The sequence below is a fragment of the Trichechus manatus genome, unplaced genomic scaffold (assembly GCF_000243295.1).
Source record: "Trichechus manatus latirostris isolate Lorelei unplaced genomic scaffold, TriManLat1.0 scaffold00045, whole genome shotgun sequence".
NCBI lineage: Eukaryota > Metazoa > Chordata > Mammalia > Sirenia > Trichechidae > Trichechus > Trichechus manatus.
In genome coordinates this window covers 12,214,545-12,241,850 of record NW_004443981.1, presented here as the reverse complement: position 1 = coordinate 12,241,850, position 27,306 = coordinate 12,214,545, and the positions used below count along the sequence as shown (strand labels likewise).

Here is a 27,306-nt window from a genome sequence, read left to right as displayed (position 1 = left end):
AGAATGCAGCAAAGGGGGAGCCCGCAAGAGCTACTGCTTACTGGGGGGCAGGGTGGGGGACTGGCTTATCATTCTTGAGTGAACTATTTGTGGCTCTGCTCCAATACATACACATTGTAGTTCCTGTAAAGAAGATGTTAAAATGTTACATGATTGCATAAATTATTATTTTTTATTTTTCCTTTTTGGTCAGGAAAAAATGCATCACTAGTTTCTGGCCTGAATTTGTTTTTCCATTGGTTTAAGTTTAGTTAAACCCTTACTGAGAAGCAAGCTTAATGGAAATGATCGCAAATATGAGTTAGGATGCTAATGGAAAGGAAAGGCCTGGTTGTTTTAATTGGAAGCCATCGTGTGCTTAGTCACCTCTTCAGGGACAGGTGGAAAAGCCAAGAGCTGTACGTGTTGACAAGCAACAGCAGGGAATAGGCAAGAAAACATTAGACTGAGGAATGAGAAAATGGAAATATCAGAAATTGAAGCTAAACTGTGCTGACAGAAATGTTTTACACACAAAAAAAGGATGAAGGAATCAGAGCCACAACAGATGGACCCTGATAGAATGGGAGAAAAATGTGGAACAGAACCTCAAATTCCTTAAAACAAACAAACAAAAAAAGCAGACCTACTGGAATGGTTGAGACTAGAGGACTCCCCGAAACTATTAGCCTCGTATGCTCTTCACACATTGAACGGAAACTGGCCCCTGAGGTCACCTCGTAGCTAAATAACAGATTGGCTCAAAAAAGAAGGACTATCACCCCTAAGTACTGTACTTCTTTTAAAAATCACCTATATGAGACCAAACAGTCAACAATTACTTTAAAACAAAGATGAGAAGGTAAGGGAATCTAGATTAATGGAAATGGAGCAACCAGAATGGAAATAGTGAGAATGTTCACGCCTTGGGAAGAGTGTAACCAGTGTCACTGAACAATTTGTGTAGAAATTGTTGATTGGGAACTTAAACTGCCGTGTAAACCTTTGCCGAAAACACAATAAAATATTATTAATAAAAGAAAGAAATGATGAGGGATACCCTGAAAGAAGTATTCTAGGATGAAGAACCCCTCCTCACACCAAACAGGGACTTGGTCAGCCTGTTTAGGAACCTGACTTCAAGGCGTAAAAAACTAATCGCCATCAAGTCGATTCCAACTCATGGCGAACCCATGTGTGTCAGAGTAGAACTGTGCTCCGTAGGGTTTTCAGTGGCTGAGTTTTGAAAGAAGAGCACTAATTGCTATCAAGTTGATTCCAACTCATGGCGAACGCCTGTGTGTCAGAGTAGAACTGTGCTCCATAGGGTTTTCAGTGGCTGAGTTTTGGAAGAAGAGCACCAGACGTTTTCTTCCAGGGTGCCTCTGGGTAGACTCCAACTTCCAACCTTTCTGTTAGAAGCTGAGCGAGTTAACTCTTTGCACCATTCAGGGAGGCAGTGTAGGAATGTGAATACCCAGGGACTAAACGAAAGGACTGCAGTGAGTGCCATAAATAAAACTGACCTGTGGCACAGATAAAGTCCACTTTAATAAAGGAAAACGCTCCTCCCCAAATCTAGGCCGCATAAATCTGAGTTAACCATCTGAGAAATGCTCTTGAAATCTAGCTACAGGAGGCTTCACCTTATGAGGTTTGGAGAGGTGAATGAGCTTCCAGGGACTGAAAGATGAAAAAATCGGGCTAGTGAAAAGGGGTGAATTAAATGTTTTTTTTCCCCTAATCTTAGAGGAAGCCTGCAGAGGCCACCTTCTATCCATGCAGATTTTAAGGTAAAGAGCAAAAGTCTTTTTTTTTTTTTAAACAGCTTTATTGGCGTGCGATTGACATACAATAAACTGCACACATTTAAAGTGTACAGTTGGATGAATTTGACCTATAAATAATAACGTGTGAAGCCATCTCCACAATCAGGGTAGCGAATGTATCCATCATTTCCAGAAGTTTCCTTGTGCCCCTTTGTAATCCTTCCCTCCTGCCCACCCTGTCCCCAAGAAACTGCTGATCTCTCTGTCACTGGAGATTATTTTGCCTTTTCTGGAATCTTACAGAATAATGAAGATAGGTTCTGTTCTTCTGTTTTTTGGTCTTCTTTCATTCAGCATATTTTGAGATTTATGCGTGTTACTGCCTCAGTAGTTCATCCCTTTTTATTGCTAAGTAGGATCCATTGTATGAACATGCCACAATTTGTGTATCCGTTCACCTGTTGATGGGCTTTTGGGTTGTTTAAGAATCTGCCAAACTGTTTCTAAGGCGATTCTACTTTTATACTCCCGTCAGAAGTGTACAGGAGTTCCAGGTGCTCCACGTCCTCATCAATACTTGATGTGGTCAGTCTTTAATTTTAGCCATTCTAGTGGGTGTGTAGAGCCCTGATGGCCGAAGGTTAAGCACTTGGCTGCCAACTGAAGGTGGCAGTTTGAACCTACCCAGCAACTCCATGATAAAAGTCCTTTCTTCACCCTCAAATAAATATTTACTGAGTACCTGCCTGATGCGTAACCCTAAACACAAAGTATAAGGTGGCTTAAATTGGAGCCATTGTAATTTCAGTTAGAAGAATTACTGTTAGAGATTAGGAATCATATTCTTTGGAATTCTTCAAAAAATTATTACGTGTACCTAAATCTCTCCCCCCAAAATACATTTTTCCCCAAGATCCAGATGTCGTAAACATTTAACCATGCACCTGTTTTGGAAGCTGTTTTGGCACATGCAGTTGAAGTGATTCAGTTAAGTAAAAAATGGTTTAAATTAGTTAAATCAAATCTAGACAACATTCAAAACACATTTGTTCAGCCTATTTCCTATTCATATTTTGGAAGATGTAAAACGGTGGAATTTTCTCCAAATAAATAATATTTTTTGCATCCAAGTACAAGTGATATTTTACTCTCAAAATAGTTTTCAAGGTTTGGAAGCATACATGCCAAAATCTTAACAAGAATAATTACGGAGCTGGGAATGGTTTGAGGAAGGGAAACCTAATTTTTTACTTTTTGTATGTGTGTGTGTTGTTTATACCTTTTATGAGGGCTTTTGTAATGTTTAAAAAAAAAAAAAAGATGTTTTAAATGAAAGATTTAACTCTTAGATTACGATAAAAAATAAACTCATGATTGACTCAGTAACTAAGGTATATACAAGTCAATTACCAGTATCTTAAAATGTATTTTAAGTACTTGAAAATATAAAGAATGTCAAAGCTCAGAGTTTTTTCTTAGAATGGGATTTATAACTTAACACTGCTTAATATTCGAAACAGTATATTCCGACTCATAGCGACCCTATAGGACAGGGTAGAACTGCCCCATAGGGTTTCCAAGGAGCAGCTGGTGGATTTGAACTGCCAACCTTTTGGTTAGAGCCGAGCTCTTAACCACTGTGCCACCAGGTCTCCAATATTTGAAACAATATAGTCAGTATATCTTATGTTTTTCCAAACAAGCTACAAAAGCCACGAACTATCATAAAGAATTAATTTCCCATTCTCGATTCTAGAACTAGGCTCCATCACTCTCATTAAACCACAGAGTAATGCTAATTACAGTTTCCAAGTTGTAGATTGTATCTCAATGGGGCGGTAACGTGGAGAGTTGAAAGATGACACACTCAGTTAGCTCTGTTGCTCCCTTCAATTCTAGTTCAGAGCCACACCCTGACCTCTCTTTTAAGACCAGAGATTCAAGAGGGAGAATAAATGCAGAGTTGTGATAGTTAAGCAGATCTGAGCAAGTAGTATGATAACTAGAGAGAAATGTGACCAAAAAAAAAAAAAAAAAAGCAGAAGGGAAAGAAAGAAAAAATTTTTTTTGAGCAGAATATTGCAGCATTCTTGTGAAATAAGTTTCCAACCACAAGCTCTAGTGATTTTAACCTTAGGGTCAGGATGGTACTGTTCAGCACAGTGTTATCGTGGGAGTCAGCCTTTCAAAAGACCAGCTGGGGAATATTTTAATGGCAGGCAGGGTGTGAGGAAGACAAGTACTCAATCCAAACAGCTCAACAAAAACTGTGGTCCCTAGCTGTTGCTTCCCAGATCCCTGACTGATTGGCTAAATTGAAAAGCATTCACCTTCCAGGAACTTCTCGAATGTCTCATCCAGTTACCTTTAGTAAATAAAATAATAAATGATTATCATTTTCAATCAAGCTGAAAAAATTCATATTTCAGAATATAAGACATACTTTCTAAAAATAAAGCTACATTTTTGGATTGTTAAAAATACACATTCACATTAAGCCCATGACTTACCGGACTTACCAGCTTTATTGCATGCCTGTTAGGGGTCAGATGTATCTGGCACTATTTGTAACTTGATGTTACTTAAATTAGGGAAATTGACGGTAATAGTCATATAGAATTTTATTGCCTGTGCCTGTTGAATAAAGCTGATGTGCTCTCAACCCTTAAAGAGACTATTTTGTCTTGACGCACCCAAAGCTATGGGTACAGGGGTCGAGACTGTCGGAACAACCTGTACTTGCTTCCGACGGGCGAGACTGTGTATTTCATCGCGTCGGTGGTTGTGCTGTACAACGCGGAGGAACAGCTTCAGAGGCATTACGCTGGTCACAACGATGATGTCAAGTGGTAAGTCCTCCAAAAAGGCGCTCCGTGGTCACAGGTGGAAATAGTATTCGCAGAAAGAGGTCAGTATTGGGATATTACTAAAGAGAAGACAAGGAGGCTGAGAAAATGCGATCTGTGGGGAAATCTGTTTTTCTGTGGTGTTTACTAGTTACCCGGCTAGTTGCTGTCGAGTCAGTCCCCACTCATGGCGACCCCATGTGTGTTCGAGTAGAACTGCTCAGTAGGGTTTTCATGGCTGAGACCTTTGGAAACAGATCGCCAGGCCTTTCTTCCAGGATGACTCTGAGTGAGTTTGAACCGCCAACCTTCCAGCACTTAACTGTCTGGACCATGCAGGGACTCCTAGCTGGTAGACAGCATGTGGCTACTAGACAACAAACGTGGTTAAGACAACTTCTCCTTTTTCTGTCTTCACAACACGTGATCTTCATCGATCATGTCACCTCAACAGATAGCTCCAGTAGACTTGTTTGGAGGCCTCTGTAACAACACATCACATGCTAAAGGCTTCTAATTTAGGTGTTTATTTTTTGAATAAAAATGTTTTGCCTTGTGTTCGTGGCTGGTCTGCTGTTCCCGTAATTCATTTACAGCTTTTCATAGGGATTGACTATCTTGGAAGGATGGGTAGATGAATAGACGGGTTTATGTATTTATATCTGTCCTAGATCCCTGGTCAATTACAGAAATCCTGTTGGCAAAAGTTTATTATGTCCTTAATATCTGCTGTTTGCAAAATGCCTTGTTGACACAGGTGGTAGGCTAATTAAGTGGTTCTGAGATCGAGATGTTTTCTCTGCAAAGGATGCTTTTTCCTGGAATTTCCAAATTCTTGAGAAGAAATTATGATTAAATGAAAGATCCCCCAGTTGTCTCAAGTCATTGGGGTGGGGGGGCGGGGGTGCTAAGAGACTTTATTCTGAATCTGTAAGAAGTTCTGTATTCTATTTAAATGTGTGACTAGATTATATTTGATCAAGGGGAAAGGAAAGCTTACCTTTAAAGTAGAGTTTGTTTTTTTTTTTAATAAATCTCCTGTTTTTAGCCTAGCAGTTCATCCCGATAGGATCACAATAGCAACAGGACAAGTTGCAGGTACTTCTAAGGATGGAAAAGTGAGTTCTGTTATTTTTTCGTATTTTCATCATGAACTGGTAGCACAAAATAAGTTTCTGAAAACATTATATTGCTGATTAATAAGCCTGCTTACATATACAGTATCTGAATCCTGCCTAATCCCTCATTAGATTTTTTTATTGAAAATTAAAAACTCCTACAGTGATCTTCGAAACCACTTGAGCTCACATTAATTTCAACAAAATATTACACAGCATTGTTCTTGCCTAAGGATTCACTGTCTTCAAATATGCAAATATGTAAATAATAAACTTTAAAATAGCAAGGTCCACATTTAAATAAGTATCTAAATATGAGACATTGTGCCTCTTCAACGGGTTTCAAATGCTGTCTGCCATGAATGCTGTCACATGACTTCAGCCCGTGGAGTTTGTGTCTGTGGCAAATCCAAAGGCTGCTGGGAGGTTCTCAGCCCAAATTCTGTAAGCACTTCGCAAGACTTCAGTTTGTACTTTAAAGAATCAGAGAGGGAACTAGTGGACATTAACTGATAAATTAATCCAGGAACAACTAAAAACTGCTTTCCAATCACTTATTTCCCACCAAACCCAGCAAAACTAAACCCATTGCCGTTGAGTCGATTCCAACCGATAGCAGCCTTGTAGGACAGACTAGAACTGCCCCGTAGGGTTTCCTAGGCTGTAATCTTAATGGGGCAGATCAGCAGTACGTTACATTTCATACTTAAATTTTGTGTCAACCTAATATTTTCTTTTAAGAAAGTATGGAGGCTATCGTATTGAAGACAATATTTTAATAACATTAGATTTTAAATATTTTATGCTATTTTTCATTAAAATTCTACACTTGAAAAGAGTAACAGGAACAAAGGAAATCAGACTACTGTTATGTAAATACACATAAATGGAACAGAGTCTTCATCTTTTTTTTAATGTCAAATGGCCTGAGGAAGTTCTTTGAGTTACATATGTGTATCTGTTTACCACAATTTAAAAAAAAAAAAGACTGAAAAAAAAAAAAACTTTAAGATAAATCATTTGTTCGCCCTCTAGTGGCTTAAAAGTGTATTTCACGTTCTGGCTTTGACCTTGAATCAGAACTGTAGGGCATGGAAGATGTTATAGCTATCGAGCTAATCTGGCTACTTAGCAACTAGTCCAGACTGGGGCGCAGCTCACCTGACCTGGTCTGCCCACCAAGGACAGCATTGTTTAAAATCTGTTGATAAATCTTCTGATTGCTTTATGATGCTTTTTTGTATTAGGGATTGAATAATTAAAATTTAAAGTAACATAGAAAAATTAATATAAGCAACCTAGGGCTACAGTTGAGAGGGTTTTGAACTAACCATAACAATTCTCAATTTTATTTGTACGTATTTGATTGTCTTGTTTGCTTTTACAGGGCCCAAGAACATTAAGCTCTTAATACAATTTGGTGGTGACAGTCTCAATGTCCTTGCTGTATGCTTACACTTAGCAACAATATAAACTTTAAGAGAATGACCCTTGTATGAGATTCCGTGTTTCTTGTCATTTTTCATTTGGATGTATCTAGATGTACAAATTAGAATATCAATACAGTTGTCAGGAATTGGCTATTCTAAATGTAAAACTTGGTAGAATTCTCCTACAGTCAAATTGGCCACATGTGGCCATGACCTCATGAAGCCATTAGGAACGTTTTATTTATCTCAAAAGGCAGGCTCCTCAAATGCAGAAAAAGCCTTTTTTTTTTTTTTTTTTTTTTTTGGCAAAATTGAAATTACTGCTGAGGTAATCTTTTTAGCTTCAAGGTAAACATAAATTTGTATAACTGTCACAATCAATGACTGGGTTTTTTTAAAAAACAGCAATTACCCCCTCATGTACGCATCTGGGATTCTGTGACGTTGAATACACTGCATGTTATCGGAACCGGGTTTTTTGATCGAGCGGTCACCTGTATCGCATTCTCAAAATCTGTAAGTGTGAGCCCTGTGGGTATTGCAGTTTCTGTCCGTAGGGAGAGAGACTCAAGTCAGGGTGGGAGAGGGAGAGAGCTCACCCACTCAGTAACTGCCCAGGTGTGCGTGCAGATTGGAATTCTGGGAGGTTCTGCTCCCCAGCCCCCCGTTGAGAGGTCACACATTCCCCTGGGGTCACACACTCCAAATCAGTGTCACCATCCGCTGCCAGCAGGGGGCCGGGTGATGGAGACAGGTCCTGCCCGGCCATTATCCTGTTCCTGAGGCAGTTTTGCTTGTTCTGGCCTTGACTTTCACCGTGCTCCCTTCACCTAGCGGCCCCCGCGGGTCTCCATGTCCCCAGCCCGGCTAGCTCACTGCCAGCTGCGAGCAGGGATTGCGCAGGGGCCTAGGCTCCTCTGTGCTCCCCCAGGATGTGCCGGCCCCACAGATTCGCCCTTGTGCTTCTCCAGCCGTTCTGAATCTTACGGTCACACACGTGTGCCTGTTCATGTACAAGATGCCCACGAGCGTCCGTGCTCCGGTGCGTTTGCACCTTCTGCCGTCTGCAGGTTTCCCTGGGTCACGGGCTGACAGACCCTGTACCATGCATGCTGCAGGCCACTGTCTCCTGGGGAGGGGCTCACAGCCCCCTCTGAGGCCAGTTTAAGGGAACCTGGTGGTGAGGAGCGACCCTTTAACGCCTCTGTCCCCTGTCCTGCCCCTTCACCCACACCCCCCCGCTCACCTGCTCTCCCTGTCTGGACAAGTAAGCAGGTTTCAGAGGCAGTGGGTGAATATTCTTTAACCAAAATGTAGAGGCTCTTTATTAAAAGCAAAATTAATGTTCGTTTTTAGTCACGTTCAACCCATTTTATTCTCAAAGGTAGTCTCCCTGTGAATACCTTTCTTTTCCAGAATGGAGGAAGCAACCTGTGTGCCGTGGACGACTCCAACGACCACGTGCTGTCCGTGTGGGACTGGCAGAAGGAGGAGAGGCTGGCTGACGTGAAGGTCTCACCCACGCCTCACGCTGGGCAACGTTACCTGCTCCTGTTGGAGCCCCTCTAGCTCCCCCTCCCCCCCCGGCTGGCCCTGGCCCCCTTTCCTGTTTCTCTTGACGGGCTGCCTGCCCCCCGCCGCAGCCCTCAGACGCGCCCCTGCCCCCTCCCCTCACGGGCCTCCATTCCCCAGTCCTGTCATGTGGTCTCACAACGTCTGGAAGGTTTTTTCCTTCCTCACTTTACGGCCACTACCTTTTTAATTCGTTTATGTATTCGTTTATTCTTTCACTCATTCATTCCACAAATCCGGCTGTCCACTGTGCGCTAGGACTGTGCAGGGAGGCGCTGGGTGCTATGACAGGCAAGATGTGCTCGCTGTCCCCAAGGTTGCCTGACTGGTGGAGGGGACACATAAGGGAGTGGGTGCCCCCAGCCTGAGGGCAGAGGTAAAGATCGGTGCCTCCAGCGAGGGGGTGCCCAAAGCTAAGTGGACTCAGAAAAGACCAGCAAGCGCACTGGTCAGTCTCAAGTCCCCCAAAGGACTTGTCCTGCAGCAAGCCCCTTTTGGACTTATCTGGGCCACGCCTAGTCCGCTTTGCATGATAGGATACGTCAAGTTAACGTTCCTTCAACGCTCTTCTGTTTCCCTCCTGTTAAATCCCACATTGGATCCTATTACTATAGACTTGACCTCAGATTTCCTGTCCTGGCAACCACTGGCCTTGGGGAACCCGCTCATCTAACATTAGAATTAACGTTAGAAAACCTCCCTCTTTGAGTTTCTCTTGTCTCTCAGATGTAGACCTTGTGTTCTAGTCAGGCGATTTTCATACATGTTTTCATGCTATAAAACCCCAAACCAAACAAACCTGTTGCCGTGGCGTCGATTCAGACTCACAGCGACCCCATGTGAAAGAGTAGATCTGCCCCGTAGGGTTTCCTAGGCTGTGATCTTAATGGGAGCAGATCGCCAGGTCTTTTCTCCCACGGAGCCGGCTGATGGGTTCAAACTGCTGACCTTTCAGTTAGCAGCCGAGTGCTTAACCACTGCACCACCAGGACTCCTTTTCTTGCTATTATTGTTGTTAGGTGCTGTCAAATTGATTCTGACTCGTAGCGACCCTATAGGACAGAGTAGAACTGCCCCGTAGGGTTTCCAAGGAGTGGTTCGTGGATTCAAACTGCTGGCCTTTTGGTTAGTAGGCAAGTTCTTAACCACTGCGCCACCAGGGCTCAGCCTTACCTTATGACATTCTGGTCAGGTAGCTAAGTTCTTCTTGCTCCAATGCCGGGGTAGAATTAATCAGAGGCTGGTTATTGTTGAGGTTCAAGAATGCATAATTGAATTACCAACCAGGAGGAACAGTCAGGGTCGCATTTTCAGACCAGATGCGAGTCCTGGAAATCAAGATTGGAGGTGATAGTGAGGTGGGACCAAGAGCCGGAGCCATAACACTGGACCCAGGTGTGGCCCCCAAACCGCTGGCAGAGCCCAGGGGTCAGAGCCACGAGGGCCTCCCAGGGAAACAGTGCTGCCAAAGTCGGTGGGAAGAGTGGGGCTATAAAATCCAGATTCCAGGGCCCTTCCCTGGAGATTTCAATCCACTAGATGGGGAGTGAGGCCTAGAGGTCTGCATTTTAACTCACATCTGGTGATTCTCTGGTTCTGCCAGGGTTGGGCGGCCCTGACTGAAGGGTCTTAAATCCCTAGCTACTCTGAGTTCACTCTTTCCAAGAAAGGATTCCACTGGCTGCTCTGAGCCAGCTCCTGACCTCAGCCCTGGCACACAGAGAGGACCCAGGCGCAGCCCTGTCCTCGGGGCACATAGTCCAGTGTGTACATGTACATTATGTACAGTGGCAGGATACAAGGAGCCAGAGCAGAACGCCAGGGTCCTTTTGCACAGAACAGATGGGATGAGGGAGGCCCTGGGAGGCTTCCTCAGGGTAACTCGGGGGGATTCATACAGGGCCAGTCAGATTGGAGGGCAGGGCCCTCAGCCCAGTGGAAACGTGTACGGAGGCGTGCAGGGTGACGTGGCAGCTCCTCATCTCTACCTGGTGCTGACTTGCAGGTTAACTGCCACCTGCCCAACTCTCCTACCTGGTGCAGATGCTCAGCCTGGCTCTGTCCCTCCCGAACTGCTGTGTTGTCATCCTCCCTCCCTCCACCCCCGCTTCTGGCCGCGGATAAATGTGCTCACTCCTTGGTCTGCAAACCTTTGTTGAGAAAGTCTCAGGGCAGGGGCTGCGGTAGACTCCAGAGACCCAGACGTGGCTCAGATGTGGCACCTGCTTTCAAGCGGGAGACAGCGTGTACTGCAGCGGCCACAAGTCAGCGAGGGCAGTGTTAGGACAGCACACGGTGCACTATGAGCATGGGAGGGTCAGGAGGGTGTCCTGGGGGAACCGAGCCTGAAAGGATGAGCCAGCCTGAAAGGAGGCTGAGGAGAAGGACGGGCCATGTGACAGGCGTGGAGGCTGGGGCAGCAGGCATGCGCGTGGCCGACAAGCAGCTCCGTGGGGCTGGAGTGTAAGGAGGCTGAAGAGCAGACAGGACAGGGCCCTGGGAGGCTTCTGTGCCTCACTGTGGCACTTTGATTTTATAGAGACCGTGGTGCAGAGCCACCAAAGACTTAAACCATGGAAGTGTGTGTTCAGATTTTCATTTGGGCAAATCTCACTGGGTTCCATGTGGAAAACGTACTAGAGGGAGAAGAATGGAAGAAATGAGTCTCATTAGGAGATTGTCGTAGTCATCCGTGGGCGAGTGGTGAGGCGTGAGTCCAGAAATACTGAAGAGGTGAGATGGACAGGACTTGGTGCGAACTTGGCTGTGCGTGGAGAGAGAGATTGTTGTTGTTAGTTGTTGACAAGTCGATTCCGACTCATGGCAACCCCATGTGTACAGAGTAGAGCTCCTCCATAGGGGTTTCAAGGCTGTGACCTTACAGAAGCAGATCACCAGGCCTGTCTTCCAAGGCTCCTCTGGGTGGATTTGAACCACCAGCCTTCCTGCTAGTAGTCAAGGGTTTAACTGGTTGCACCATCAGGGCTCCCTGGAGAGACAACAGAGGGATCGAAGGTGGCTTCCAGGCTTCTAGCCTGGGAGGGGGTGAACCGTGGAAAGACAGTGGGAGGAGGCACAGCTGGAGGAGCGGGATCCAGTTCTGTACATGTTTAAGGCGCCCGGGGGACCTGTAAGTAGAAATGCCTCATAGGCAGTGGCTTTATGAGCCTGGTGGTTATTGGGATGTGTGGGCTGGGAGAAGGAGGTGGGAGTTGACGGCATATGCAGCTGGGGGTAAGGGACCCACAGGGTTCAGATCATCAAGGAAAGCTCAGAGAGGCAGGATGGGGGGCCAAAGACAGACCCAGCCACAGAGGCCATGAGAAGAAGGAGAAAGAATGCTGAACGGACAGAGGAAACCCAAGAGAGTTGGGTGACTTGGCAGCAAGGGGAGAAAGGGTTTTTCACAGTGACATCAGACGCAGCAGGGCGGTTCCGTGAGACAGCGCCTGGAAAGTGTGGCCGCTCGCGTGGCGATGTTAGTGACGGAGGGACGAGTGTTTTCTCTGGTGTGCTGGGACAGACAGCAGTGAGGTGAGACGTGAGTTAGAGGTGAAGATGGCCCGTGAAGACCGCTCTTGGTAGAAGTGGCATGAGATGAGAAGATGGGACAGTGAGTAGCTGTAGGGCAGTGCAGTGCCCAGGAGTCTTCTGTAATGAGAAAGGCTTGTGTAAGGGCTGAGACGGAGGAGCTGGGAAGGAGCATTGCCGATCCCAGTGAGGAGAGGACCCTGGAGCCTGGCAGGAGGTGGGACATCATGGCTGGTCCCAGCAGAGCCCTGCACCTGAGCTCAGGTGGCCTCCGCAAGGCACCCCGGCAGTGGGTGGTACAGCAGAGCACTTGCTGAGTCTTCCAGTAAATCTCTTCGACTCAGTATCTCTGTCTCCAGGCTACCCAGGGCGGGAACCCAGCCTCTTGGTCCCGTGGGCCCTCCCAGTGTCTGCCAGGGAGCCGGACTTCAGGAACTACTTAGCTTGTCGTCTTTGTTGACCTAACTCTGTTTCTGAATTAACCAGCTCGATTTTTATTTCCCTAACTACTGCTGGTTTTGCTCAGTTAGTAATTTATCACTTCTAAGGGGCAGCAGAGGAAAAAGGTTGACACTTTGACTAGAAATTTTAGGATTTTGTTATTAGCTATACAGGTAATTCTTAGGTTTTTTTCCCAGCTTAGAAAACAACTGCTCTTTGTATTTTTAAGTGAACGGAAGCATTGCTGTGTTGTGATATGGTATCACTATAATAGAGAAGTATAAACATTTTCTGTAGGACTTACATGAAATTTTCTGAATGTACATTGGTTTGCACAGAATCTAAACACCACGAAAATCCTTCACCAGGTAGCAGCCCTCCCCTCTGCCTCCATGAGTGATAAATAGGGAGAAAAAAACAACCAAAATGCTTAAACTATCTCAGTTCATTAACATAAATGCTTGCTTTCCGTTATTAAAACAAAGATTTCTAATTTAGAAATGCTTACCACCGGAAAGAAAAATAAAAGCCTCCGGGTTCTTCAGCTGTGCCCTAGATAAACTTGTGATTTACAGTCAGTTGTATTTGAAAATAGTTTCACACTTCAGTTTCATCTACAGTGACCCTAAAAATAGCTTCAATGCATTTAAAATGTTAAGTAATATATATTGTTTTCTGCATTTTCACTAGCGACGATTGATGTCTTTGCCTTGAAAATATTTTACCTTTCCATTATGATTTCTTTTCTGCCAAGAATTAGTCCTCTTACAGTATGTGTCATGCGAGTGTGTTACTCAGCGTCAGAATGCTCGGTGCTGTCCCTGCTACTCGGTCGGCACAAAGTAAACTAAGACTAACACAGCAAGATGAATTCAATATGGGAAAAATCAGAAGACACACTGCTGGACTTGGATAAGTTATCTGTTTGTGGCTCAGATTTGATTTATTTTCTTAGCTGTCGTAAGTGACTTGGGGCATTTGGTTCTGCTGTTCTTACAGTGTTCTAACGAAGCTGTGTTTGCTGCCGATTTCCACCCCACGGACACCAATATCATAGTTACCTGTGGAAAATCTCATCTCTACTTCTGGACACTAGAAGGAAGCTCCCTTATTAAGAAGCAAGGATTATTCGAGGTAAAGTTAAATTACATTTTTTTGTTTTATTTCTCACTGGGTGGTACATGGAACCAGCTAGGTTTTAAGGGAGTTTGAGGCATCCCGGTCTTAAACATTGTTTTAATTGATAAATATGGGGTACATCTGGGGGGTGTAGTGATGAAGACTCTTCCCTGGGATCCTGACATGGTTGGGGAGCCCCTGTGTCTTGTGGGTATCACTGGTGATGCCGAGGAAAGGATGGGCCAGCCAGGGGAGAAGGGCAGAGGGGTGGCAGCCCGGGCAGGCAGTGTCTCAGCCATGGTGTGGCTGCTCACAAGCAGCACGCAGACCAGGGCGCTCAGGAAAACAGACATCACACCCTGTCTTTGCAAACGATGACAGACATCTTTGTGCCTTTTGTCTGGCTGTTAGGGGGCCTTATGAGAATGGGACACCAGGGGACAGCACCTCTTCCTGCCTGCTGGGGCCGTTGCCACCACCACCCAGAGGCTAATTTAGAGGGTCCCTCATTGTGGTGCTAGGGTTCTGTTCTTCAGGCAGCAGCCATGCCGACACAGCCTTAATCCTCTTCAGCACCCTCTTTGGCTTCAGTTATCTGCTACTTACAATCACCCAAACGCTTGGAGTTGCCAGAAATTTCTTTATTTTAGAACAAATAATCTCATGGCATAAATTACATAATGGTAAATAAAAACAAAAGGCACACGGTGTGGTTACAGAAGCCGACACCGTGCAGCTGGAGTTCCTGTGGTTCTAGATACTATTACTACAAATAAAAGGATGCCTTGATTAAATATAGGTATTTATAACATTCTGCAGAAACAAGAAAAGCCAAAGTTTGTCCTCTGTGTGACTTTCTCTGAAAATGGTGACACCATTACTGGAGATTCGAGCGGCAACATCTTAGTCTGGGGAAAAGGTAACAAGTGACTGTTCCCAGAGCAAACGTTTGGTAATGTTGTAAGTGAGAGGTCAGATGTAACGTCTGTAAGAACTGTCCATTAATGTAACTTACAGGATGGCTGTTAAATTCTGAGTTACATAGGTGCAGACATAGGAGTGTGAGCACGCGTGTGCGTATCATTTGAAATCACAAAACTAGAACGTGAAGAAACGAGGATAGCAAGAGTTACTGACCTTATATCACTTTAAAAGGCTTTCTAAACCCAAGATATTGTGATGGGATTAATCACTTCATTAGGAGATCTCTTAAAAATTATAATGATGAAATTGTCAATAACTATTTATACAGCTATAAAATATTGGAATAATTTTTCTGATTCACACGTTCAGCAGACATTAATTAAGTGCTAATTGTATACACAGCAGTGATTTTGCCGTAATTGAAGAGATTGCTAATATATTTTTATGTTCTAACAACGCTGTTATCTATGTATCATTATATTGTTTTATATATATAATTACCATTTCTATATCCTAAATTATAACGTAATAAATTTATTATACGATACAGATATTGCTTCTTAAATCTGTAACAGTTTTCAAAGCATTTTTTTCCCCTGATAATCTTATTTGATCGTAATAACAGCCCCTGTGGATTAAGCAGATTAGATACTATCATACCTGGTTTAAATTGAATCTGAGACAGTTTAAATAATTTGTGGAGTATAGCATAGCTAGGAAGAAGGGAGGGAAGGAAAGTAACTTTTATAGTCTCCCTACTACTTTTGGGGCCAGGTTTTTTGTACATTGTTGTGTTTAATACCTAAACAATCCCGTGGGGTAGGCAGTAACCCCACTCCACAACGGTGGAAACTGAGATACAGAGCAGTAACTTGTCCAAAGGCACACAGCTCGTAAGGGTTGTCGTTGGGTGCCATCAGTCCATTCGGACTCATAGTGACCCATGTGACAGAGTAGAACTGCCCCCTAGGGTTTCCTAGGCTATAATTTTTACAGGAGCAGATCGCCAGGTCTTTTCCCCTGAGGAACCACTGGGTGGGTCTGAACCACCAACCTTTCAGTTGGCAGCCCAGCGCTTTAACCACCACACCACCAGGGCTCCTTAAGGGCTGTAGAGCTGGAATTTAAATTCAGAGTCCGTATCCTTAGCCACACTGTGCTCCCTCTAACCATACTACCTCTTGTGTGAGTATGTTTTCCATCATTATAAAGTGATCTAGTTCCTGCTTGTCTGGTGCTCTGAACTTTTAGAAATTGGGCTTTTTATTTATTCATATTACAGTGATGTTATAACTGACAATGTCACATTTTAAAACAAAAGTGAAATGAGATTTGAAAAGGGCGGCCGTGAGCCCTCTGATAGTGTACTAATGATGGTTTTCTTGGTGTATTTAGGTACAAATCGAATAAGCTATGCAGTTCAAGGGGCCCACGAGGGTGGTATTTTTGCACTTTGTATGTTAAGGGATGGTACGCTGGTGTCAGGAGGAGGGAAGGACCGAAAACTCATTTCTTGGAATGGAAACTATCAAAAACACCATAAGACTGAGGTAAGACAGCAGGCAGTGCTGTTCGAATTCGTTCTGAACGTTGAACTGTCACACTGACCAGTTTCTTTGTTAATATGAAATATTTTGCTTACAGTGTTCAAAATTGTTTAGAAAAATTTTATTAAATGGGGGCAACATGTATTTTAAAATCATGGAGGTCTTGGCAGTTTAAGTACAACTACTAAAATGGAATTGTTATTGTCGTTGTGTGCTGTCAAGTCAAATCTGACTCATAGCAACCCTGTATGACATAGTAGAACTGCCCCATAGGGTTTCCTAGGTTGTGAATCTTTACGGAAGCAGATAGCCAGGTCTTTTCTCCCGCGGAGCTGCTAATGGCTTGAACTGCCTGTCTTTCAGTTAGCAGCTGAGCTGCTTAACCATTGCCAGGACTCTTTAAAATGGAATTAGGTTTATTAAAGATAAGGCTGCAACATACTTCATATTTAGAATATTTTTATAATAGAACCAATCTCAGTTTTCCAGGGGAGGATTATCCACACTTTGCTTGATCATTATGGTCGTCTTAATTCTCAGCGTGTTGCCTTAGAGACATTGTCACCGTGGTTGTGCAGGCCTCTCAGTGCCGAGTGCCGACCCCTTCTCTAGAGCCCTAGCGGCTTTTGGTATCTACTTCACCTCCTTGCTACATCATCAGTGGCCCTGCATGCCAGTAGGAGCCAGAAGCAAGAAATTTAATATCCCTTCTACCAAAACCAAGCCAAGCCTGGTTGCCATCGAGTAGATGGTGACCTCACATGTACAGAGTAGAAATGTGCTCCGTAGCGTTTTCAAGGCTGTGCCTTTCGGAAGCAGATCACTAGGCCTTTCTTCTGAGGCACTCTGGGTAGCCTCAAACTGCCAACCTTCTGGTTTGTAGTTGAATGCTTGACCATTAACCCCACCCAGGGACTTACTCCTTCTACAGACGCACTGACTAATCTGTCTTGTGAGCAGACAGATTGCGAGGCCAGCATCAGCCTGATGGGTGGTGCTCTTCATCCTCAGCACAGAACGGACATGTGGTAGAACGTTCCCACCTTCTGCGTCAGACACACACAGCCAGTTACGCCGAAGAGCAGCGTGGCGGGGTGTTGTGGCAGTGCATGAATTTGGTTTTGCTGATCATTGCTCTGAACAAAGGCAGGCCTTCAGAAGATTCTGGCAGCGTTTGATTGAGCCCATTGTGAATTGCTAGAATCATAGACCTACCCATGTTGAATTAACCCGTTGCCGTCGAGTCGATTCCAACTCATAGCGATCCTATAGGACAGAGCAGAACTGCCCCACGGGGTTTCCAAGGATCGGCTAGTGGATTCGAACTGCCAACCTTTTGGTTAGCAGCCAAGCTCTTAACCACTGCGCCACCATAACCGCAGAAAAAGCTGCAGGGCCTCATCTGGTTTCCTCCAGGTTATTTACCATTGCTTTGTTTTCTGTGATTCCTCTTCGTTAATGTGGATTTTCCTGAACTTTTCTCAAATCTTGCTTACACGGCACCCTGGGGACAGAGGACGTGTGTGAGAACAGGCTGCTCTCCTCCTGGAGCTCAGTGCCTGATCCCCGGGGCCCAGCTGCGGCTCTTGTGCTTTTTACAGTGCAGGAGCCCTGTGTCTTCCCAGAGCCAATTGTTCTTGCCTCAGGCATCTGGAAATTCTTTAACTTAATTTTTAGGTTATTACGTATGTTTACCGACATGAACAATGGATTTTAAAACTCAGTGGGTGAATTGCCAAAGAATTTACCATTTTAAGTTACGATAAATTTTTAGGAACTTTTTTTTTATGGCTGCGTTATGTTGTTCTTTACTTTCCACATTTTATCTGCTACTGCTGTCAAAAGTCATAACAAGTTAAGAGGAAACTAAGTGGTAGTATTCCTTATTTGTTTGTTTTGTCAAGAAAAATGCTTTGTTCTGTTTTTAACAACCTCACTCTGGCCGATGCTTTTAAGATACACAGAATGCTTGGAGTTTAAGGTTTGGACTTTCAATCGTTCACTCAGGTATGAGTGATTCTTTGATAGGAACTGTCATCGTGATACATAAACAAGTATTTTGAATGACTGAGTTGTGAGAAGTAATGAGATTCCAAACGTTTTATTTTCATGACTCTTGTTGATGCAGATTCCCGAACAGTTCGGTCCGATACGGACAGTGGCCGAGGGGAAAGGGGATGTGATCTTGATCGGCACAACTAGGAATTTTGTTCTCCAGGGCACCCTAACCGGGGACTTCACACCCATTACTCAGGTATGTTCCGGGAGGCTATGATAACCGTTCTTAACTTCCAAATCCCATCTGCTGCGTAAGTTGAGGAGAAAGAGACTGATAAGAGCAATGATAAAGTGTGCTGGAGCCACCTCCTTTCATCCTTCAGGACTTCTGGCTGTGGATTGCAGAGTTTCCGAGAGCTTCTGTTTGTCTTGGTTCTCTGCAGGGTCACACCGATGAACTCTGGGGACTGGCCATCCATGCCTCCAAGCCTCAGTTCTTGACCTGTGGGCACGACAGGCATGCCACCCTCTGGGATGCTGTTGGCCACCGGCCCCTCTGGGACAAAGTCATTGAGGTAGACACACACTTTACATTTCCATTTTTCCTTTCAAATTTCATGTGGAACCTATTTGTTTAATTTTTGTGTGAAATTGGTAGTAGTATGAAATTATCCCAAAGCAGATGTTGTTTATTTTGTCTCTTTAGAATTTCCTTGCTTTTAACAGTTGCTCCTTCGTGCAGTTCTTCAGTTTACTGTTGAGGTTGGTAGCGAGTTAGCCTCTCCAAGTCAGTTGTCAGGTTTCGTGAGTGCACAGAGTCTCTAAATTGCCTGAGATGCACAGAGACACTTGTTATACCCTTATGTTCTAGTCACGGCATACTTTCTGATGGGAACTTAGGGGGCTGTACTGAAAATACACAACTTAGTTGGTCTCTGCAACGTCTGAGTTGGACGGTAAAGGGCTTCAGTTTTAAACTCAGCGTCTCTGTGAACTTTGCAGAAGGAATTCAGACGCCCCTTGCGTGTCAGAGGACTGAAACGTCCTCTTGCTACATACAGTGCAGTGCATTTTGGAGCGCAGTCTGCACGCCACGCACTTTACATGTGTCATCCTTCAGCCTGGCAAGTTCAAGTGGTTCGGTTTTGTTTTGCTTCTTTAACACTGATTTTACTGATTAGGAAGTTGAGACTTACAAAAAAAAAAACACCGAACCCATTGCCACCGAGTCAGTTCTGACTCCTAGCACCCTGTAGGACAGAGTAGAACTGCCCCATAGGTTTCCAAGGCTGTGATCTTTACAGAAGCAGACTGCCACGTCTTTCTCCCGCAGAGCCGCTGGTAGATTTGAACTGCCGACCTTTAGGTTAGCAGCTGAGCGCTTAACCACTGTGCCACCAGGGCTCCTCATTGAGACTTAGAGAAGTTAAGTAACTTGCCCAAGGTCACTACGTTGGTAAGCATCAGAGCCAGTGTTTGCACCCAGCTCTTTCTGACCCCAAACCCAGGCTCCTGCTGTGTCATCCTGAGAGTCCAAAGCACAGCTCTGTGCTGGTTTGCCATTAGTGGCATTTGGATCTCACTTAAGGGAACAGCCACTTGGTAGACCCCACACGTCATCCTTTCATTTCCCCCAAAGTTGCCAGCACTCCCCAGCGTGCAAGGTCTTTCCCTTCACTTTCAGAGGTGTGCTGCTGGGCTACAGCTCGCTGGTCACTGGGGACGTGCTGAGCTTTTGGAAGAGGGAGCAGCGTGGAGTGGCCTGAGGCAGCAGGGCGGGGCTAGAGGAAGTGGTGTTCAGCATTATACCTGCCCCCGGTGGGGGTGCGAAGGGGAACAGATAGGACTGGGGACACATGAGGGCTTCAGGCAGGGGCGATTACAACCCTGCAGGCAGCAGGGACACGGTGGTCAGAGAGGGCGGCCTTCCCGAGGTCTCTGTCGGCACAGCAGCCCTGCTGGAGGCAGTGGCAGTTCCTCGTCTCGCTGCCCCTTTACCAGGCTGTGAGCCACTCAGCCTGACACAGAGGGAGGAGCTCTGAACTGGAAGCCAGAAGGAGATGCAGTTAAGTCCCGGCTTCTGTACCTGCTGGCCACGCAGCTGTGGACAGGACACCCAGCCTCTCTGTGCCTCAGTGTCTTACCTCAAAAACACTATGAGGCTCAAATGACTTGTACATCCAAGTGCCCTGTGAACAGTAAAGCTTCACGTGCACGTGATTTTTACGTGCCTGTCAGTGGCAGCCCTGAGCTTAACTACAGCTCCCACTTTGCAAAAACATTGACGTGATATAATCAGTATCTGAAAAGTTTCTTCTGGTGTCTTACTTTTTCAGTGTATCTGGTTAGTTTCTCAATGCATCCTTTCATTTCCACGGCTACTGTCTTTTTTTCTTGGTCTTCCTATAATTAATCTCTTCTGACTTCCATCCATCCTAAATATTCCTGCCAAATGGTCTTCTACCTAAAATGGATTTAATCATGTTATTCTTTTTACTGGGAGAAGACCCATCCTCACTGTGTCCTTATTTCCTAGAGATCTTAAGTCCTCACTGTGGCGACACAGCCTTCATTACTGCTGTCGTCCATGACATTTTCCCATGACCCACTCTGCACAGCCCACACTGTCAACCCACCACCCTCTACCTGCTGTTCCTCAGCCATGGCCGGAACTCTTACTCCCACGCCTTTGATCATCTCGTTGCCCCGTTAGACCCTGCAATAGTTTTCTGGGACTGCGTAACCACGTATCACAGAGTGGGTGGCTTATAGAACAGAAGTTTATTGTCTCGTAGTTATGGAGGCTGGGCGTCAGAAATCAGGGTGTCAGCCATATGGATGTTGGCCATGTTGGTCCCTTCTGAGGCTCTGAGAGAGAAGCTGTCCCACGCCCCTTTCCCAGATCCTGGTGGCTCCACGCATTCCTTGGCTTACAGCTGCAGCATCACACAGTGTCCTTCCTCTGTTTCCCTGTCTCTTCTATTATTAGGACACCGCAAATAAGACATCATCTTCAGAGACCCTATTTCCAGTTAAGGTCACATTCACAGGTTAGAACTTCAGCATATCTTTTTGGAGGACACAATTGAATCCATGAAAGCCCCCGATCCAGAACAGTTCTGGAGTGTCCACTTCGCATCTTCACCACTGATGATTCTTCTTGGACATAAGGCCTGGGTCAAAGGCTGTCACATGAAGTCCTCACCCATCTCTCCTAGTTTCATCTGCCCCTCCCCTGCAATTCCACGGCCCTTTGTTTTGACCTCTTTTATCCATCAGCTTCCATCTTGTATCAGTTAGCAGTGAACAGGTGTGTGTACCCCACAAAAGCTAGATTGTGCCTTACTCGTCTTGGGATCCTTCTGGGGCTGCCGTAGTGTCTTGCCCCAACTGTGCACTCACCCAGTATCTGCATGATAGAATTGGGTACAGGGTCACATGTACAGACAGACCAGCCACACTAATATAAGACAAGATTATAAGTCAACACGGGGGCGTCAACTGAGAGGCTGCGATACAACCCATAGCTTGGAAGAACAACACTTACTCAATTGTCTTTCATCCAATTACTGTAGATATGAAAGGATATAAGACAAGAAGAGAAAAAATTGTGAAAGGCTAAAAATATAGTATTATAGAAACATAACATTCCTCCACGTAGAAAAAATATTTTCCTCCCTGGGGAGAAAAGAAGCTCTGTAAAATGGAGCCTCCCATCCCTGAGGGAGTAGAGCTGTGCTTGTGTGTTTATGATGCAGCCTTGTGTCTGGCCGTCAATTTACACTTCCTTTAAAATGTTTTAGGATCCAGCTCAGTCTTCTGGTTTTCATCCTTCAGGGTCTGTGGTTGCAGTTGGAACACTGACGGGAAGGTAAGCCCAGGCCAGCGGGGTCTGTTTTCAGAGCTTACAGAAAGAGGCATGTTTTATTTCTTTAATAGACATGGTTTAGCTCTCAGCTGCATCTTCTCAGCTTCTAATGACTTTACCAAGAATTAAGTCAAAACTAAAAAGTAAAACTTAACAGAAAACAGTGGTTTTCACATTTTGGACCTTTGGAAACCTGGGGAAAGTTATGGACCCTCTCCTATAAAAGTGCCCGCCACATCCCTACCACACATACACATACCCATACACACACACGCCCATATACACACCCATACACACTCATACACATACATACACACACACCCCACACACATACCCATACACACACACGCCCATATACACACCCATACACACTCATACACATACATACACACACACCCCACACACATACCCATACACACACGCCCATATACACACCCATACACACTCATACACATACATACACACACACCCCACACACACACCCATACACATACATACATACACATACACACACCCATACATACCAGTATACACCCATACATACACATACATACACACACCCATACATGCTCATACACATACACACACACCACACACCCACACACATACACACCCATACACGTACATATACACACACACACACACACACACACATCAGTTTGCCTGCAGAGAGTTCCCCAAACCCTGCTTAAAAACTCCTGATCTGGAGCTGGGGGAGGAACCCAATTTTGGAATCAAGTGAGAAAGCATTTCAAAGCTCTGAGAATTTCAAAATTTTTTTTCTGACTGCTCTTACAAAATTTTAGAAAGTGCCCATATTGGTACCTCCTATTCACATTCAGCTAACGCCAAGTCCTCGAGGCGCCAGGCAGCAGCTCTGCACTGGGATCTCAGCTGGGCTGCGGCGGCAGCCTGTCTGAGCCCTGCGTTTGAGTCTCTGTGTACATTTCTCTTTCTGTCAAACGGCGGTAATATCACCCGCCTGGCCTCCGGGATGGTGCGTGGAGACAGCTGTGGGAGGCTGGCAGGCGACGGTGGTTACTGTTAACTCTGCTTCCCAGGTGTGATTCCACCTTTATGTTGTTTATCCGAGTGCATGAACTCCCTTTGGTTTTAATTCAAACAACTTCGGTGGTGTCTTTCCCTCTCTCCTCTGTTAAAAAAATACACCACTTAGATCCTGTTGTTATGACTGTGAAAAGTACGTAGAAAGACATAAGCCATAGACAGCAATATCTTAAGAGTTGGTCACCATGTACCCGACAGAATTCTTCATGAAAATCTTTGCCCGGCAACAGGCACACACACCCCTACCTTCCTTTTAGCTCTCTTTGATACAGCTAGAGGTTCGGGCTCCATATGGAGGGCCAAAAAAAACCTAACCCATTGCCGTCGAGTCGGTTCCGACCTATAGTGACCCTGTAGGACAGGGTTTTCAAGGAGCCACTGGTGGACTCGAACTGCTGACCTTCTGGTTAGCAGCCAAGCTTTTACCCCAGTGCCACCAGGGCCCACGTGGAGGGTGAGGAGGCAGTGACTCTGGCTCAGTAGACCTGCTGATGGAATGTGTGCCCTGGAGGTTTGAAACTGCAGCAACAGGGAGCCCGCATTCCTTCTCATCCCTGAAATCATCCGGGTCCCTTCCTGCCAGCACCTGCGAGTGTAGCGAACAGGAGCATGCAGCCGTTCAGCCATTTAACCGACATGTATTGGGTGCTGTGTCCTCTGTGGAGGGTACAGAGCACTTGCATATCCGTTGCAATTTGCCTTCAGCATGGAGCCTGCAAAGTGGACCTGGATTCTTATCCCCATTTTACAGTTGAGGAAACTGAGCCCAAGCCGAAACCCATTGCCATCAAGCTGATTCCAACTCATAGCGACAGAGGTTAAATTCTCCCGTTGAAGACCATCTTCTGCTCACCTTTCTTCTGTTCTTTCAGCCCTTTCTTTCACCCTGCTGGTTGAACACCAACATTCACATACAGTCAAGGCCCTCAGCCTGCCTGTATTTGCATAGTTTGAAACATCAGCTGCCCTGGGGTTGCCCTGCCCCATGGCCCTGGGCCCATCCTGCCTGGCCCCGTGTGAGATCCCTGGGTAAGCTCTTTTAGGTGGTCCCTTTGCTGCGCCATCTGACCAAGGCCGCGGCTTTGGGCCGTCCTCTGTGCCCAGGGCTTCCCCTCCTTGTACGTGTAAGTGACAAACATGAGCACTGGGAAACCTGCCGGAGCACTGATAGCAGGAAGTTTCCAGTGGTAGCCACTATCCTCTTCCTTTTTTTTAAGAAATGCTGCATAGAGAAAATCTTCTTTGAATAAAAGTTGGGAATAAGCTGTATTAAGCAAGGGTATTTGTTAGGCACTTAGGGTTGTTTTCAGTGGTCTTCCTATTTTTGTAATGGTCCTACGTCGTTTGCTCACTAAACAACTTACCGTACTTTTTTCTCACGTTTACAACAGGTGGTTTGTGTTTGACACAGAAACAAAAGACTTGGTCACCGTTCACACGGACGGAAACGAACAGCTCTCTGTGATGCGTTACTCACCAGGTTGGAACACAGCCATTCACCGTGATTCCAAAAGAATTCCGGAACTCCGTGTAGATCCTTAAAGGGAAAAATTTCACAAGCCTTCTGAGAGTGAAATTTAGTTTATACATGCACGTAGTTGTGCAGTTGGGGGTTCTCTCCTCTTCTTTACATCACTTCTTCATGTAACTGGACTACGCTTGTGTGTCTTTCAAACAGAGTGCCATAATGAGCCCCGTGCACTCATCAGCCAGCTTCAGTGGTTACCCGCTCTTAGCCAGTCTTGTTCGTCTGTGGCCCCACCCACTGCCGCTTATTATCCTCAGGTGTCAGTCAATTCCAACTCATAGTGACCCCATGTGACAACGTAGAACTGCCTTATAGGGTTTTCGTGGCTGTAAACGTTACAGAAGCAGATTGCCAGGTCTTTCTCCCATGGAGCTGCTGGATGGGTTTGAAACACCAGCCTTTCAGTTAGCAGCCGAGCACTTTAACTGTTTGCACCACCAGTGCAGTTCCAGACATCTTATTGTTTTATCTGTAAATATTGCCATATTTAGCTCTAAATGATATTCTTTTTTTAAACAGCTTTATCAAGGTGTAATTTACACACAATTCCTCACCCCTTGTAAATGTACAATTCAGTGGTTTTTAATAAATTCATAGAGTTTTGTGCCTATCACCACAATCCAGTTTTAGAACCTTTCCATGACCCCAGAATGTCCCCTTATGCCCATTATCAGTTAATCCCCAGCCCTCCCCCAGCCCAAGACAACCATGATCTGCTCTCCGTCTCCGTAAATTACCCCTTCTGGATATTTCATCTCAGTGGACTCATACGATACGTAGTCTGCCGCACCTGGCTTCTTTCACTGAGAATAACGCTTCTGAGATGAAGCCACGTTATTGTGTGTACCAGTACTTCATCCTTTTCAGCTGCTGCATAGTGTCCGCTTTATGGATAGACTGCTTTTTGTTTACCCATTCGTCAGTGGCCATTTAGATTGTTTCTGGTTTTTAGCTAATCTGAATAATGCTGCTATGAACAGGACACATTTTTTAATAGTTTGGAATCCAAAAAAAGGTCCACACGTGATCATTGGTTGCTATTCTCCTAATGCAGAGGTGTCCTCTCTCACTCTCCCTCTTTCCCTCCCTCCCTTGCAATTAATTTGTTGGAGAAACTGGCTTCTTTCTCCTGTAGCATTTTCCACAGTCTGGCGTTGGCTGACTGCGTCTCCGTGGTGCTGTGTAGCTATCCTCCTTCTTTCCTATAAAGTGAATTTTGGATCTAGAGGCTAGATCATAGTCGGGTTCTGTGTGTGGTGTGTTCTTACAGGAAGCGCATGACGTCTGCTGGTCTCTTTTTTTGTGTGATGTTAGCAGTTGTTGATGCTCAATGCCTAGATCCGTAAGGGGTTGAAAACGATTGATACCCTGGTTTTAGCTTTTCTCCTTCGTTTATTAGATACAATACTCTAAAGAAAAACTTCCTTCCATCTGCTGTTTTGCTACCCAGTGTTAGAGTTCGTATAGGAAAGTCATGCTAAATGCTTGATTCCTTTGACTTGACTTACCAGTTTCAAGTTAGTGAGTTTATTTGCTGCCTCCTCCGACAGCGACCAGTTGGTGGTGGTGGTTTCGACGTCATCGTGGGTTTGAATATATTTGGTACGTTCCAGGAGCCCTGGTGGTGCAGTGATTAAGTGCTTGGCTGTTAACCAAAAGGTCAGCAGTTTGAACCCATCAGCTGCTCCATGGGTGAAAGATGTGGCAGTCAGCTTCTGTAGGTTACAGCCTTGGAAACCGTATGGGGCAGTTCTGCTCTGCCCTATAGAGTCGCTGTGAGTTAGAACTGACTCAGTGGCAGTAGGTTTGGTTTTTATATGTTTCATTCTATTATAGTCAAAATAGATGGAACAATTTACTTGTCTTTGGCCAACAGAAGCTACTTCAGGTTGGGTCCGGAGCCCTTTGACCTCACCTTAACCAAACCAGACCAACTGCTGCTGAGTCGATTCCGACTCATAGCGACCCTATAGGACAGAGTAGAGCTACCCCATAGTGTTTCTGAGGCTATAATCTTTACGGGAGCAGGTCACCAGGTCTTTGTCCTGCAGAGAAGCTGGTGGGTTTGAACTGCCGACCTTCAGTTAGCAGCCAAGCGCTTAACCATTGCGCCACGAGGGCTCCCTGACCTGACCTTAGTAGTCTGTAAAACTTGCCCTCTGGCATAAGTTGCTGGTGGGTCCTCTTGCCCATCACTTGCCTCAAACCTGTATCGGCCATTTCTGCGAGGTGGTGTTTTAGTCCCTGGAAATACTAGGCTAAGACTGAGCTGCCACCAATTAATTATTTTTCAGACAATTTTTCAGAATCTCCTCTTTTATAAACTGATTAGGAGTGCCATCTCTGCCTCATGGAGGGGCTGTGCTCTTGAAACGACCTCATAGAAAAAGCATCTCTTCTGGATGCTTTCCTTGTGCCTGAACAAAGTTCAAAGCTTCTTGACCTCAACAGACAACTGCCCCAGCCACCATGAGAGCCTGTTCCCCACATTGAGAAGGAGCTCGCTTGACTCAATGCCTGTTCTCCACATTGAGAAGGAGCTCGCTTGACCCAGTGCCTGTTCTCCAC

The 27,306-nt window shown here is 45.3% G+C and overlaps 1 protein-coding gene across 3 annotated transcripts in view; it reads left to right on the top strand.

The window, feature by feature from the left end:
* The window catches only part of EML1 (EMAP like 1), a 93,749-nt gene that overhangs the window by 56,107 nt on the left and 10,336 nt on the right, over positions 1-27,306 (top strand). For all 3 annotated transcript variants that reach the window (XM_004376729.3, XM_004376728.3, XM_012555649.1), the window contains 11 exons: positions 4,448-4,597; positions 5,643-5,712; positions 7,548-7,658; positions 8,559-8,654; positions 13,686-13,820; positions 14,625-14,724; positions 16,125-16,279; positions 18,405-18,530; positions 18,718-18,849; positions 22,078-22,145; positions 24,602-24,690. In XM_004376729.3, the coding sequence (XP_004376786.1) occupies positions 4,448-4,597; positions 5,643-5,712; positions 7,548-7,658; positions 8,559-8,654; positions 13,686-13,820; positions 14,625-14,724; positions 16,125-16,279; positions 18,405-18,530; positions 18,718-18,849; positions 22,078-22,145; positions 24,602-24,690 (1,232 nt within the window). The remainder of the gene's footprint in view (positions 1-4,447; positions 4,598-5,642; positions 5,713-7,547; positions 7,659-8,558; positions 8,655-13,685; positions 13,821-14,624; positions 14,725-16,124; positions 16,280-18,404; positions 18,531-18,717; positions 18,850-22,077; positions 22,146-24,601; positions 24,691-27,306) is intronic.